The sequence below is a fragment of the Vanderwaltozyma polyspora genome, genomic scaffold (genome assembly GCF_000150035.1).
Source record: "Vanderwaltozyma polyspora DSM 70294 KpolScaffold1039 genomic scaffold, whole genome shotgun sequence".
NCBI lineage: Eukaryota > Fungi > Ascomycota > Saccharomycetes > Saccharomycetales > Saccharomycetaceae > Vanderwaltozyma > Vanderwaltozyma polyspora.
The window spans coordinates 47,533-61,939 of record NW_001834681.1 but is presented as its reverse complement, the minus strand read 5'-3'; the positions used below and the strand labels follow the sequence as shown (position 1 = coordinate 61,939).

Genomic DNA, 14,407 nt, shown 5'->3' with positions numbered 1-14,407 from the left:
GTTGTGTCAATAAAGTTAAATCATTATGCCATCAACTTATCCTGTGAGAACAGAATCGATACAAAATAGAGTGTTTGATTCTCGATATTGTTTAAATTTTAATTTGAGGTTCTCTCTTGATTTGTGCACCATTCTTAAGCCTTCTTTGGAGTTTATTCTTACAGCAGGATGTCAACAAATGCTTAATTCTTAATCTTGTTAGTCACTCTACTCTGCTCTGCTCTTGGACTGATCAAAATTCATTAACTATTTATTTTCCCCGAAAAAGATCTAATACTATCTATAGAACCCAACTCATTCGGAACAGAAAAGGGATGTTTGTAGGGTAGACATCGCTCTGCATGATCGTTTGTTCGTTGGTTTGTTTTGGTAATTTGATTTATAACAATTCATAAGCTATAACTATCTTTGTCCTTAATTTTGGATTACATCCGATGGTAGATGTCACAATAAAGACTTATCTAAAAATAGTAGAATCCAATATCTTCAATAAAGATTAGTTTAATATCTGCGTACCCACATATTTATCATTAGCGGGGAAATTCACTGATGATATATAATTCTTGGAATTACAATAAGAGGTATCCGATGTTTAAATCATGTTCAAACTATTTTGAGTACTTTATCCCATACCAGTAAACAAATTTAATCATGATTTCTTTTCTGACTATCCTTGATTTTGGGAAGTGCAATCAAAATCCAAATACTGGCCATGGTGGCTGACTCTTCTGACACTTGAGAATTTTTTTTTTATTTGGCCCTCCCGTAATAATGATTCCCACATGTGCTTGTTTCTATGGAAACCAATATTTTTAAGAGATAGTTCTTGAAACTTTGACCACATATTATCCCTTGAAGTATTTTTAGATTTATGAATGAAAGTGGCATGTAACGCAGAATAGATAGCTATCTTGTTGTAGTAAATTTCAGAGGGATGTAAAGCGGAAATAAACCTCAAGTGCTGGTTTTAAATCAGTTGCAGTTCGTACTTCACTGTATTGAGAAGAAGTGAAAACTAAATTGTACAGTTGCTGTAGTGGTCTATACAAGACTGTCGAAATGAAATAGGTAAAAGGAGATCATTCGTAAATTGTTCGTGACTATTAACTTTAGGGGAAATAAACTAAGTTCTACTTGAATCTTGGAAATTGGTGCATTTCGAGTATTAACCAATAATTTACGGCTTTAACTTAAACTTGTTTTTAGCTTTTATGTTTTTTTCTACATCAAGTATAAATTATTTCTACAACTTTCTACAATTTTAATTATTCTTCGTGTTAAGTTTATATTGGAATTATTATCGAAATAATAATCCAATAGAGCTGCAACTCTGCATATACAACAAACTTAGAAAATTCGTAGTATAATCTATAATTAATTCTTGTTCTCCAGAAGAATTTGTTTCATATTTATTTTGTATGAATTGTTACTTAAAAACTGGAAATTTGATTTGAAGAATAGAAATCACTTCAGTGATGTGATTCATGGAGAGTATTTTAAGACATGTTGGGAAGAATTGTATGGAGTATAGAAAATGTAATTATTTTGTAACAGAAAAGTATGAAAAAAATCCATGAGATAAATCTAGTCTCTATTTTTTGTCTTCGTGTAAAAAGTTAAATGTCCTTGTGACAGTATAATTACCAAAGGCAAGATGATTTTAACATTCTGAAATTTAAACTGTTTGAATTACATTATATATTTACTTAGGGAATAGCATTCAACCTAAACTTGTAAATTAAAAAAACTATTAAAATAATAATAATATGCTTCTTAAAAGTGTTCAGACCATACATCTGTTATTATTTGATTAAATGATGTTCATGCAAAACTTCGAAAAAGATCATAATAATACATAATTAGAAAGGATAACATTTTACAAAGCAGCAATAAGCTTACTTGACGAGAATTGGGACTCTTTAAATTTACAATTATACCTTGCTTTAAAGATATTAATTTTTCAGTATAATACTGTTTGAATGAATAGTAATGTAATTAGGTCAATATCCTGATACATGCAATAAGATTGGCTATGGGAAATGATTAAGTTGGAGGAGGATGCTTTGGAGTATGTATTAGAAAATTCATTTGCTTTTGTACTGTCAGAGGCATACTTCTATCAGGAGATTTTGATCTTGAATTAACTACAGGATATGTTCCTGAACTAAATGACCTTCTATGATTTATAACTCCTAAATTTTGAGATTCATTATTGGGTAGGTAATGAGACTGAGGTGACATTGGATTTTTCTGACCAAATAGTTGATGTTTCGAAATCGACTGTTGCTGTAATTGTTGGTGCTGTTGAGGCACTAATTGATTTTGATGCAATTGCTGTTGTTGATGGTAATGTGGTGGATAAGTATGTGGTAATTGTTGTTGATGCTGAATTGTACTTGTTTGATTAATTTGAGGTGAGTCTGAATCTGGGTAAACCACCACCATCTGTTGACCATATCTTGTTTGATAATACCCAGGAGGGTAAACTTGACTTGAATATTGAGAGCTCATATTACTGCCATTAATGATATCTCTTTGACTCATAGACCCTTGCTGTACTATCTTTTCTTGTACGTTACTTCTTAAACTTTTATCAGATAGAGGAAGTTGTGTATTCATGGAATTATTTGAATTCGAACCATATGTAGAAGATAATGGTGTTGTAAGGGTTGATTGTCTTTGGACAATAGCAGCTAATTGTACATGTTGTTGAGAAGCTGGCTGGGTCTGCTTGGGGGGGAAAGAATAAATATTAGGTCGAGAAAGAAGTGATTTAGATCCTTGTGTCTGTGATTTTTGGTTTTCTTGTTCTTCATCGTAATTATTTCGTAATTGATATGAATTCGACTGTTGGATGTTATTTGTTTCTTTATTTGGTACACTTGAAGATGACATAGGCGGTGAAGTTGATTCCAATTTTCGTCTTTTAGACTTCGGTGAAAAGTGTACAGAATTATTATAGTTATTATCTACCAAATTTATTAATCTTTTCATGGTTTCATCAGTAAAGGAATTGCACTCAATGCAGTTTTTAATAATAACTGATAGTTTTTCTAAATTAGACTCTTTCAGAAGTTCGATTTCTTTCCTTTCTCTTTCCAACCTTATGGCCAAATAATTATTAAAAACATCATCACTGACATTTTCTAGATCGGTTGCTTCACCTAGACCAATATCCTTGAGAACAACTTCCTTAAAGGAAGGATTGGATTGCTCGGATTTTTTATTTTGATCGACTTCATTCACATTTTTATTTTGCAAAGTAGTTGTTGTTTCAATGTTGGAAGTAGTGCCAACATCCGGTTCTGTCGTACTACTCCCCATTATAAAGAACAATTCAGTGGGTGATTAGTGTCAAATATTGAAAGGTATCCTTATTTTAAAAATAAATTCAATATTGGGAGTTAATTTAATCTAATTTACTTCTATTATGATTTTTATGCTGTTATTTTTTGTTGTAGTTATTTTTTTAATAGAATTTTAATATACTATACGCCTCTTGTACAATTGGCCTGCGTCTATGTATTATTCCTATGTTAGTATTACTAAAAAAATAATGACAGCGATTGATTGACAAATTTAATTGATGAAAAGTTCTGTATTTTAATTTTCCAAATTATTTTTATACCAAATTATTTATCTAGAGACATCCTACTCATCGAAAAAGGTAATACAGGGTTTTTCTAATATCCAATTATACAGACAGACGATGTAAAGCGCAAAATATTAGCTAACTTGGCAACGGGAAAAATTGTAAAACTTTAATTTTGTCATAATACTTTAAAGTATTTATAAGAATGATATAATGTAATCCAAAATTAATTAAATATTGATAATGGTGATATTATTCAAAAATTGCAATAATTTTAAAATGTTGTAGTATTTTTGTCATCGATATCGTTGTTATTTTCAAATGTATGAGAAAAAGGATATTTCAGAGAAGTTATGGGGATATTATGAACCCGAATATGAAGGTACAGGATAGGTAATCAATTGTTGATTCAATTGCAAAATATAATAGGTAAAAACACACACACTTGCACAGACAAAGTAGGAAACCTGAAGGGAAATAATAACATAAAAGAAAATAAACATTAAATTTAAAAGAAAATAAAAAAAAACAACTTAAAGATTAAAATTATGGTAGAAAAATAGGTAAGAAACTTGAGACTTGTTATAGAAATTGTGTAGTTAGTGTTTACTAACTCTGTTACCTGTGTTAACTCTATCCATCCCATATGTGTTCCTTTCTTTAAATTTCTACCGCGAGTGTTCTGAATCCATCACATTAAGATATGAAGACAGACATGCAGTAATATTAACCACTGTAACAGTTATCGAACTAAAATAAATATATACATATAATTGATCTCTGGTATTACTTGAATAGAGAGTTCAACCATATACATATATTGGCATATCGACTTACTGTAAAAGAGCTGCAGCAATTATTATCTCAGTAATTTGTCAAGTACAAACCCGAATCAAGGTTTTTTTTTATAAAACTTTTTCCCATTAGAAGAAAACCTCACAATAATTAATTGTTAATAAACCAAAGGGAACCCAGTTGTTCACTTAAACCTATCAACCTTTAAAACTTGAAGTTAAAAACCAAAACAAAAAGAAGCTCAAACATATTAAAATAAATTACAATATTGAATATACTCGAAGAAGTAAAATTGATGATACCACTAAGATTTAATGCAGTTGCGGTTGTTGTTGGGTTCAGTTTAACAAACTTATCTTGAAGTAATCCTCCTCTTCTTCTACATTTGGCTTCTCACCGCGATTCACCACAGTTTTGACACTATCTAATATCCTTTAAAACTTCCAATCATTTGTTAAGTATTGATTTTTGTTATACTTAATCTACTCTCTCCTGATAATACTCGGTAGAATATAAACCAGGATACCGGAATGTTCTTAGAGAAATGTCGGAGGAGGCCGAATTTGTTGATGAAAAATTCTTTGATAATAATAAGTTAATTCGAAAGTATAAATGCATAAGCAATGGTAGTACTGAAAGTTATTACTCTATTGAGTTGAGTTTACCATACTTGTTTGTTGGCATCGGTTTTTTCAGTTATTCCTGTTGTTAATGCTCTACTTACCATGAAAAATTTTTAACTTCCAGTTGATTTCTACAAATTTTAAAATTTAGCCGTTAATATTGACTACAGAATTCTGGGTGTCATGTTTCAAGTGTGGAATGTTTCACAAATAAAATAAGCAAACAGAAAGGTATATGGTTGCCCCCTATAATCTCGAATTTATGCATTTTACTACATTATTAAATTTTCATTTGATTCAACACAAGTAAATTTGAATGCTACCAACATTGGTCAAGTGTTTTCAAGCAAACAAAGAAATAAACCAAAAAAAATAATATTTGGGATATAAATTTATTCACTCTTTTGTATACTATAATGCCGGCAGCTTGATTGTAAGCTTGTAGAAAACTATTTGACACAACCAAAAATCTAAATTCGTTGAAGTTTTAGGCAAAAATAATTTTGCAGGTTAACTAGAGAATTCATAAAAGCTTCACTTCACTATAGAAGGAGTCCTTCAGTTCTTTAATTCGCTGGCACTCCAGAGATATCACAACTTTTAGATCCCCTTGTTCTTCGTCACGGATCTTTTTCTTAGAGACAAATCACCAACTAATTTCTTAGTCTTCTCTTTCTTTCCTATCCTACTAATCGAACTTGGACGGTCCTTGAATTATCATTGTAGTAGATTCTGTTTGAACTTAATATTTCAAACCATAGAACATAGAACTTCTGTTTTTTCTCCAAATTAGGTAATTATGTTCATATTCTGACAGAATAATGATACCCGCCTCTGTCGGGCTTGAAAATACCTTAAAAACCTTCATCTTAAACATTAGACGCCTCATTTTAGAAGTATATCTTTAATCAATTTAGGATTATGTAACCACTTAAAACCTTCGTTTGACTGGTTTAATTTAAAATTTATCGTTCTTTCTGTATGTCCTTTCCAATTTCACCTGAATGTTGAATGAATAGATATTCTCTTTTATCATTGTAAGCAATGATTCTCGCCAATAATAATATACAGTATGTTATTGTGTATTTCAAAAATTATTGTTCGTTAATAGAATTCTTTGACTCTAAGTATAGGTGCCATCACAAGAAAATACTAGCTCTAGAACATCTAGCTCGCCGGTTTTTTTCTCTAAAATTCTGACGTTAATGTTAAACTATGCAGCAATGTTATGTAACAATGTCTGTTGGAGCCACGTAAGTTTTTATAAAGAACGAAGTATAATTGAAACATATTAAGTTTTGTTTCATCTTTCGGCCCCAAAGGGCAATCCTTTAAATTCAATTTCTTATTTTGAACAAGCTTCGTATTATCATTATCTTAAAATAAATTCATTGAAATAAATTCTCCACTTAATACATATTTGAGAAATTTTGTAATAACAAAAATTCTGTAAGTAGCAAAAATTTGAAAAGAGGCTCTAAATTTTTCATCTCATCGATGTCGAATGTAGCTAAAAGTAAAGGAATTAGAGTATTATTTTGATTAGCATCAGAATTTAGAACAACCTCAAAATGACTTAACACCCGGCTAAGCCATTTAGGAATTTCTATCCATCAACTTATGTCATTAGGTTTGAAATTTCTGGCCAATTTCAAAATGGATTTGAAAACAAAGGTAGATCACCAATTTTAACCATATCTAGTAAAAATTCATGATTAATAGCGGCACTTTTTATAATTACTTTATTACCATATTAATTACTCGTATTAATATTTATCAGGAATTGGAAATAGGTGAAGAGCACACGCAGTTTGGATCCGAATTATTTTGATTAATTCCAACATTTTGTAAGGAAATTGGAAAATGGGGACTGGTTTAGGCAATTGTTTGTAAATATGGTATTAATCTGAGGTGAATTGTGAATTATACCAACAATGTCACTGGTCAGCCAATTGATATAAGAGCAGTGAAGTATTGAGACAAGACCGGTTAAACGAAAACCTAACTAACCAGTCAAAAGTTTGTATTTTGATGCAAAATTAATTAAACCTCTAGATATGAAACTTTATTATTTTTTCCCACTATTTCCAACAATTGTAACCAACTGCCGTAAAAATCATAGCAAATATATATATGCTTTCATTGTACTAACATGACACCGTACCACCGTACTCTTGAATCGTAACTTGTAATATAGTAGCAATTGGGTAGTTCTAAACTTGTGCAAACCTCAAATATCTTACCATAATTTTTGGTCATATGTTGTTATAACCGCCTCATATTTAAAGCAGGATTAAATGAAGAAACATATGCTTAAACATAACAAAACTGAAAAAGCATCTCTCAATTTTTATCCAATCAATTCCAAAATATTTATCGCCATCATAATTACCATCATCAATAACAAATATATATATATATATATATTCATCCAATGGATTAGATATCCTATCAATTTGATTCTCCTTAGTCCAAGTAAAATATGTTCTTAATAGTTAAGTTCGAATTCCAAATTTAAACGGCTTCCAAGAATGTTTGAATGGGATCATTCTTATGGATATGGAATTGACGAAACCAGCGGAAATGAATGTAATTTCTGTAGGAATGCCTTAGCATAACTAGATCTCGAAAAGATCTCTTCAATTGAATTGAGGTGAACTTTGATGGTCTTGTTTTATATATCTGGATCTTGGGTTACCATTGTTACATTTCCCTACAACCCATTAACATTATCTGAATGAAATATCAAGCAATCATTTCAAAAAGAGTTATTGGGGGGAGAGTAACTAGTTATCATGATGACAATATTTATACCTCTAAAAGGTATTCTGCAAAGATTTAATTAAAAGTAGGTTATACTTTCGATCCTTGAATAGTTCAACGTGTATAAGGAATGATTAGAATTTGTTGACAATGTTAATAATGTTCCGATACATTGTCCATTGTCTGTTGATTGATCTGTAACGTCTCTCTTGTGAAATATTTCCAAATGTCATTTATTATCATCAACAGTGTCAATATTCAAGTTCAAAACTTATATTTCAGTTTGGTGTAGCTTCTTGACTTTAAAGTTAATACATTCTTGAACAATTCGAATTGGGTTTCGAGACTTTGGTGTTGAAGAGTTAACTTTGTTTCTATTTTTGTATATAATTTTGATTTGATGTAGTCGTTTATTACTGTGTCTTGACCTGTATTCAACTTAAACTAACATATTAACTCTGTAACGTATTATTTTCGTTTTTTGGACGATGCATCCCTGCATGTCATTCCTGAATATTGCTGTTTGGAGAATGTGAGGTATTAAATCTTAAGTATTAAGATTGTAATGAAAGTACATTTTCGTAGAACTATTTAACCTTTGTTGTGTTTTAGGCATTTCATGTTTGATTCTTGAATTTATGGTTGAACGTATGTTTTGGAGGAATGAATATGATTCTTGGAAATTTGTATTACATAATCTACTTTAATATTATATAGCAATGGAAGTATCATTAAATACCGTCAACAAAAGACAATGAGAGAGTGTTTATTCTCTCTTACTTTTGGAGCTTAATGCTGTGAAAACCTTGCCCAATTTGAATTTCTTGATTAATGCATATTCTAACAACCAATAAGGAACAAAATATTGAACATAAGACATGAATCTGGCAAAAGTACCTCTGTAGACGTCCACTGGATCCTTAGAGCTCAATATGTCTTTGACTAACAATTCGGCATATTCATCAGCAGACATTGGATTGTTTCTCTTTGCCATCAATTGTCTATTTTGGAAAGCTTCGATACCTTCCTCAAAATTGAAGATAGAACCGGATGGCAATGGTCTAGTATCAGCAATGTTGGTGTTAACCCCACCAGTGATAGCGTTAATGACTCTAACATTGAATGGCTTTAATTCTAAATGTAAACCACGAGCATATTGATGAATAGCAGCTTTACTTGCACTGTAAATACTACCAAATGGGAAAGTAATAATACCAGCAATGGAACCTGTGAAAACGATAGTACCTTTTGCTCTAATTAAGAATTTTGATAATTCACGACACATGTTTACATGACCAAAAACGTTAACGTCAAAACATTGTTTCATAGCAGCATCAGTGACATCCAAAGCTGGGAAAGTACAACTTTGACCAGCATTGTTATATAAAACATCTAATTTTTGATCTGGCAATTCCTCAGACAATCTTTCCCTCAATTCCAAGATCTCTTCTTCATTTGAAATATCGATCTTTGTAGCAATGACTTTATTTGGATATAACCTAACCAATGGTTCGATTTCAAGAGTTCTTCTAGCACATGCATAAACTTTAAACCCTTTTGAAGCCAATTTTTGAGTTACTGCAAACCCAATACCAGAAGATGCACCAGTAACTAAAGCAATTCTCTCTTTTTCTTCAGACATATCTCCCAAACAATTGCAATTATTCCCTAACTTAAAGATAAACTTTTCACAAGTTCTACTTACTCTTTTATGAATATATTACAAGATCAAGAAACACTAGGAAACAAAATTTTTAGTCCTGAAATCAATTAAAATTAAACTTCAAGAAGACAAACTGAAACTAACTAAAAATAAATTAAAACTACAACTACTCTATTTATATTAATATCCAAGTTTCAAATTATACTAATGATTAGATCATTTTCCTAAGTTTTATATCAACTTGAAAGAATCTAGATGGTTTCCCATTTGTTCTTTCCATTTTGACCTTTATTTCCTTGTAGAGACATCGTTTCCAAAGGTGAAAAAGTGATGAAATCCATATTGAGCGATGAGACAGTGACTGAATTGGGCGATCAAAAGACTTAGTTTCTCCTATTACAACATTCGATGATCTCGACAATTTAACGTAAGGTTTGTTGTATTTGAGGATGAGGGTTTTTGGGGGAGACTGACTGTTGGAGAGGGATAAGTTTTACTTCGAGGTTGCAGTGGGGAGGGGGAAAATTGTAGTGGGGTGGAAGATTAAATGCTGCAATATCGAATCCTGATCATTCATCGAGTCGTGATTTAGAATTGGTGATATTGGTTTTGTTCAGAGATTGTAGTTAGCTTTCATTATTTAACGGGAATAATTAATTAAGGAGAAGAGAAGATAGGAATTAAGACTAAATTAATAATATAATGTTAAATAAATAAATAAATAAATTACATAGAATATTTTTTTTACATAAAACGATTACAAAAAAAAGAAAACGAGGATAGGATAAATAAACTGTAGATAATTCATGATAAAATGTAATAAAAGCAGTGATTAATTCGTTAATGATCCCTTAACTTTTTTTTTTAAAAAAAAAATTAAAACATATATAAGGGTAAGACGTTAGACATATACCTGGTGAGGATGAATTCGTTACTATATTACATTTAAGATTGGTTGAAAACATCCTTCAAGAATGATTCTTCTTCAGCTAAATGCAATGACTTGGAACCAGCAGCAACTGCACCACTTGGGTTTCTACCACAGTATCTCACAGCATGGTTCTTGTAATTGTTTGTTTCCTTCAAAGTAGTTTGTAATCTTGGAGATACGTAACCCCAGGAACCCATGTTCAATGGTTCTTCTTGGCACCAAACAATTTCTTCTAAGTTTGGATAAGAGTTTAGAGTATCACGCAATTGAGCAAATGGGAATGGATGCAATTCTTCGATTCTCAAGAATGCAGTGCTCTTATCGCCTAATTCTTCACGTCTCTTATGCAAAGCAGTGTACACTTGACCAGTCATTAATACCAATCTCTTGGTCTCTTCCTTTGTAGCAATTGTCTTACCGTGTTCACTATCTTCAATGATCCATTCGAAACCACCTTCAGTAAACTCCTCAATATTGGATCTGGCCAATGGATGACGCAACAATTGTTTGGAGAAGAACAAAATCAATGGTTTACGGAATTGACGATGTTGTTGTCTTCTCAAAATATGGAATAAGTTGGCTGGAGTAGTTGGGTAAACAACTTGGAAGTTACAGTCTTGGTGTTGTCTTTGTAATTTTAATTCAGATGGGAAATATCTTGGATCTTCGTTAGCCAATTGCAAAAATCTTTCTAATCTACCAGAAGAGTGTTCTGGACCTTGGCCATCATAACCATGTGGTAAGGATAAGACTAAACCAGAACGTTGCTTCCACTTTTGTTCACCACCAGCGATAAATTGATCAATAATAACTTGGGCAGTGTTGGCAAAATCACCGAATTGGGCTTCCCAAACAACTAAATAGTCTGGAGAGGTTAATGAATAACCATATTCAAAACCCATAACACCGTACTCAGATAATGAAGAGTTGGAGATAGTAAATTCACCTTGATCTTTACTTAGATGTTTCAAAGGAGTATAAACAGCCTCTGACTTTTGATCGTGTAAAACAGCATGTCTTTGAGAGAAGGTACCTCTTTCAACATCTTCACCTGAAACTCTGACTTGGTAGCCTTCTAAAACCAAGGACCCATAAGCTAATGCTTCACCGGTAGACCAATCAATACCTTTTCCTGTATCAACAGATTTACCTCTATTAGTTAAAATTCTCTTCAAATTCTTATGAACTTCAAAACCCTTTGGCCATGATGAGATGGCAGAACCAATTCCATTCAAGGTCTCAAGGTCGACATTAGTTGGGTTATGAGGCAAAATTTCGGTGGCCAATTCCTTTGGAGATTTGAAATTTTCCCAAGAAGCTGTTAACCATTCCCTTTGGCTTGGAACGTAGTCCTTGGCCTTGTTAAATGCTTCTTCAAATTTTTCCCAAACTTCTGTCTTTAAATCATTGATATTAGCTTCACTAAAGCTACCTTCCTTGATTAATTGTTCACTGTAAACGTCGATAACAGATTTTTGCTTGGCGATCTCCTTATACATCAATGGTTGGGTGAATGAAGGTTGATCAGTTTCATTATGACCATGTTTTCTCCAACCAACAACGTCAATGATAGCATCACTATGGAAAGTATTTCTCCATTCAGCTGCTAAGTTGAAAATGTAAGTAACAGCCTCAACATCATTAGCGTTAACATGGAAAATTGGTGCATCAAATGTCTTGGCGATATCAGATGGATATGGAGTAGATCTAGCAAATCTTGGATCGGTGGTGAAACCAATTTGGTTGTTTGTAATGATATGAATAGTACCACCAGTTGAATAAGCTGGTAAAGTTTCAAAACCCATAGTTTCATAAACGACACCTTGACCAGCAAAAGCTGCATCACCATGTAGCAAGACACCAATACACTTGGTTTTTGTTTCTAGATCATCCTTGGCGTCCAACAAGGCTCTTGTTCTACCTAAAACAACAGGATCTTGTGCTTCTAAATGAGAAGGATTAGCAACCAATGACAAATTAACATGCTTACCTGAAGTAGTTGGTCTTTGGTAGTTCATACCTAAATGGTATTTAACATCACCTGAACCTTCAATGTCATCTCTTGTGCTTGTACCTTTGAATTCTGAAAAGATAGATTCATTTGGCTTACGAACAACATTTGATAAGACATTTAATCTACCACGATGGGCCATACCTAATACAACATCTTCAACACCCAATTCAACTGCACGATCGATTAAAGTCTTAATACCTGGAACAACTGATTCTAAACCTTCAAGACCAAATCTTTTATCATTTGGGAACTTTGTTGATAAGAAAGTTTCAAAAGAGGTAGCCCAAGTTAATCTATCTAAGATCTGTCTCTTTTGTTCTACAGAATAGTTAAATGGGTTTGGTATTTCGATTCTCTCTCTTAGCCATTCACATTTTTGTTTCGAAGGAATATGAGTGTATTGAATACCGTATGATGAACAATACAATTTTTCCATTACAGAGATTATATCTCTCAACTTCATTGTAGTTCTACCATCTCTAGCATATCTTGGTAAAATACCTGGACCTAAGTTAATTTCTCTGTCTAAATCCTTTTCTGTGAAACCGTAGTATTGAATAGTCAATTCTGAAGGTACTGGCTTTGATTTGTCATCACCAAATGAAATTTTTAGAGGATCAATGTGAGCTTTTAAATGGCCTCTAACTTGATAGGCTCTACATAACAATTGAACTTTTAAGTGTAATCTAACATTTTCGTCAACATTTTCTGATAAACCACTACCAAAAGGTACTGATTCGGTACCAGTTGGAGAACCTATTAAAGTTGGTGGAGATTGGAATGCTTTTGATGCAGGAACATTTAAATTTTTCATATTTTTAAAATAAGCATTCCAAGATGCATGTACAGAAGTTGGATCCTTTTGCCAAGCTTCGAACATTTCATCAATATAACTTGAATTTACTGTTGACATAAAATCATCTGAACTTGAGGTAGAAGACGATAAACATCTTCTTGAAGAGATCAAAGGTTTTACCAATCTTGGAGCATTTCTTAGTGCAGGATTGGTTAAGACCCTTCTTGAAGTACTATACGATGTAACAGATGAAATTGCTCTTAACATTTTGTAATTTTAATTATTGTATCTAATAGGAGTAATATATTTAATAAATCAGGAATTTGAATTTTGTTTTCTTTTAATTGGAACAAAAGAGTGTATCTTGTTGTAAATTAGGAATATATTAGTGTCTGTTAATGGAATTTTTACTCAGGATGAAATTTTTTGGTACTAATTCTAATCTAACAAATGGGCAATTGGTGCAATTACGTGATTATTAGGGACCAAAAATGATTGTTGATTGTTGAATTATAGTAATTTAGTGATGGTGATGTGGAATTCCAGATCCTGGGATCTTGGTTACTCTCTATCTTGTAAAGTGTGTTGTATTACTTTATCAATCTTACTTAAACACCAGTCTTCTTTAATCAATAAATAAAAATTATTGTAAAGAAAAAAAAGCAACCCCTTATCGAAATTAAAATGCAGCCCAGTAGAGAGTTTCTTAAAACACAGGAAATGCAACGAGATTGATTATTCTTAAAACGTTATTAATCGATTGATGATTGGATTAATATGGTTTGATTAAAGTGAAAATCTAGAGAATTAATATGAATATGAATATTATTATATTTAAATTTAAATTTTCAATAAACCAAAATTAAAGTGTATTTATTTATTCTATTTTGTTTTATATTATTTTTATATTATTTTGTTTTAGCTTTTTAAAATATAACTCGTCGTGTTATTATGGACAAATATATCTATTTAACTAAAACTATCTTCTAGATTCTTGAATTTTGGATTTTGTTTCTAATTGGAAAGGTTTGCGTTAGAGGAAATAATCACAAAACAATGTTAGTTAAATAAAATTCAAATTGGAGTGTGAAGAAGAAGGATGGGGGGTTAAATAATGGTTTTGAAAAAGTAGCCGAAAGGTAAGGGATGGTTGCTATTGTAGAGTAAAAATATAGGTATTTTAACAGAAGGAGATTTTAAAGGAAAAAAGAACTTCGTAAGGCCCTTGAA

The 14,407-nt window shown here is 31.7% G+C and overlaps 3 protein-coding genes across 3 annotated transcripts; all 3 read right to left on the bottom strand.

Annotated features, from left to right (window-relative positions):
• Positions 1 to 2,043: 2,043 nt before the first annotated feature.
• Kpol_1039p18 (uncharacterized protein) lies at positions 2,044 to 3,324 on the bottom strand (the record flags this gene model as incomplete). Its single annotated transcript, XM_001646077.1, has 1 exon — positions 2,044 to 3,324. The coding sequence occupies one exon, from the start codon at positions 3,322 to 3,324 to the stop codon at positions 2,044 to 2,046; it is 1,281 nt and encodes a 426-aa protein (XP_001646127.1).
• A 5,215-nt stretch (positions 3,325 to 8,539) lies between these two features.
• On the bottom strand, positions 8,540 to 9,415 carry AYR1 (acylglycerone-phosphate reductase; the record flags this gene model as incomplete). Its single annotated transcript, XM_001646076.1, has 1 exon — positions 8,540 to 9,415. One exon carries the CDS (start codon positions 9,413 to 9,415, stop codon positions 8,540 to 8,542), a length of 876 nt encoding a protein of 291 aa, XP_001646126.1.
• Positions 9,416 to 10,381: 966 nt separating this feature from the next.
• Positions 10,382 to 13,444, bottom strand: KGD1 (alpha-ketoglutarate dehydrogenase KGD1; the record flags this gene model as incomplete). The annotated part of the gene is made up of 1 exon (XM_001646075.1): positions 10,382 to 13,444. One exon carries the CDS (start codon positions 13,442 to 13,444, stop codon positions 10,382 to 10,384), a length of 3,063 nt encoding a protein of 1,020 aa, XP_001646125.1.
• Between the last annotated feature and the right edge of the window lie 963 nt (positions 13,445 to 14,407).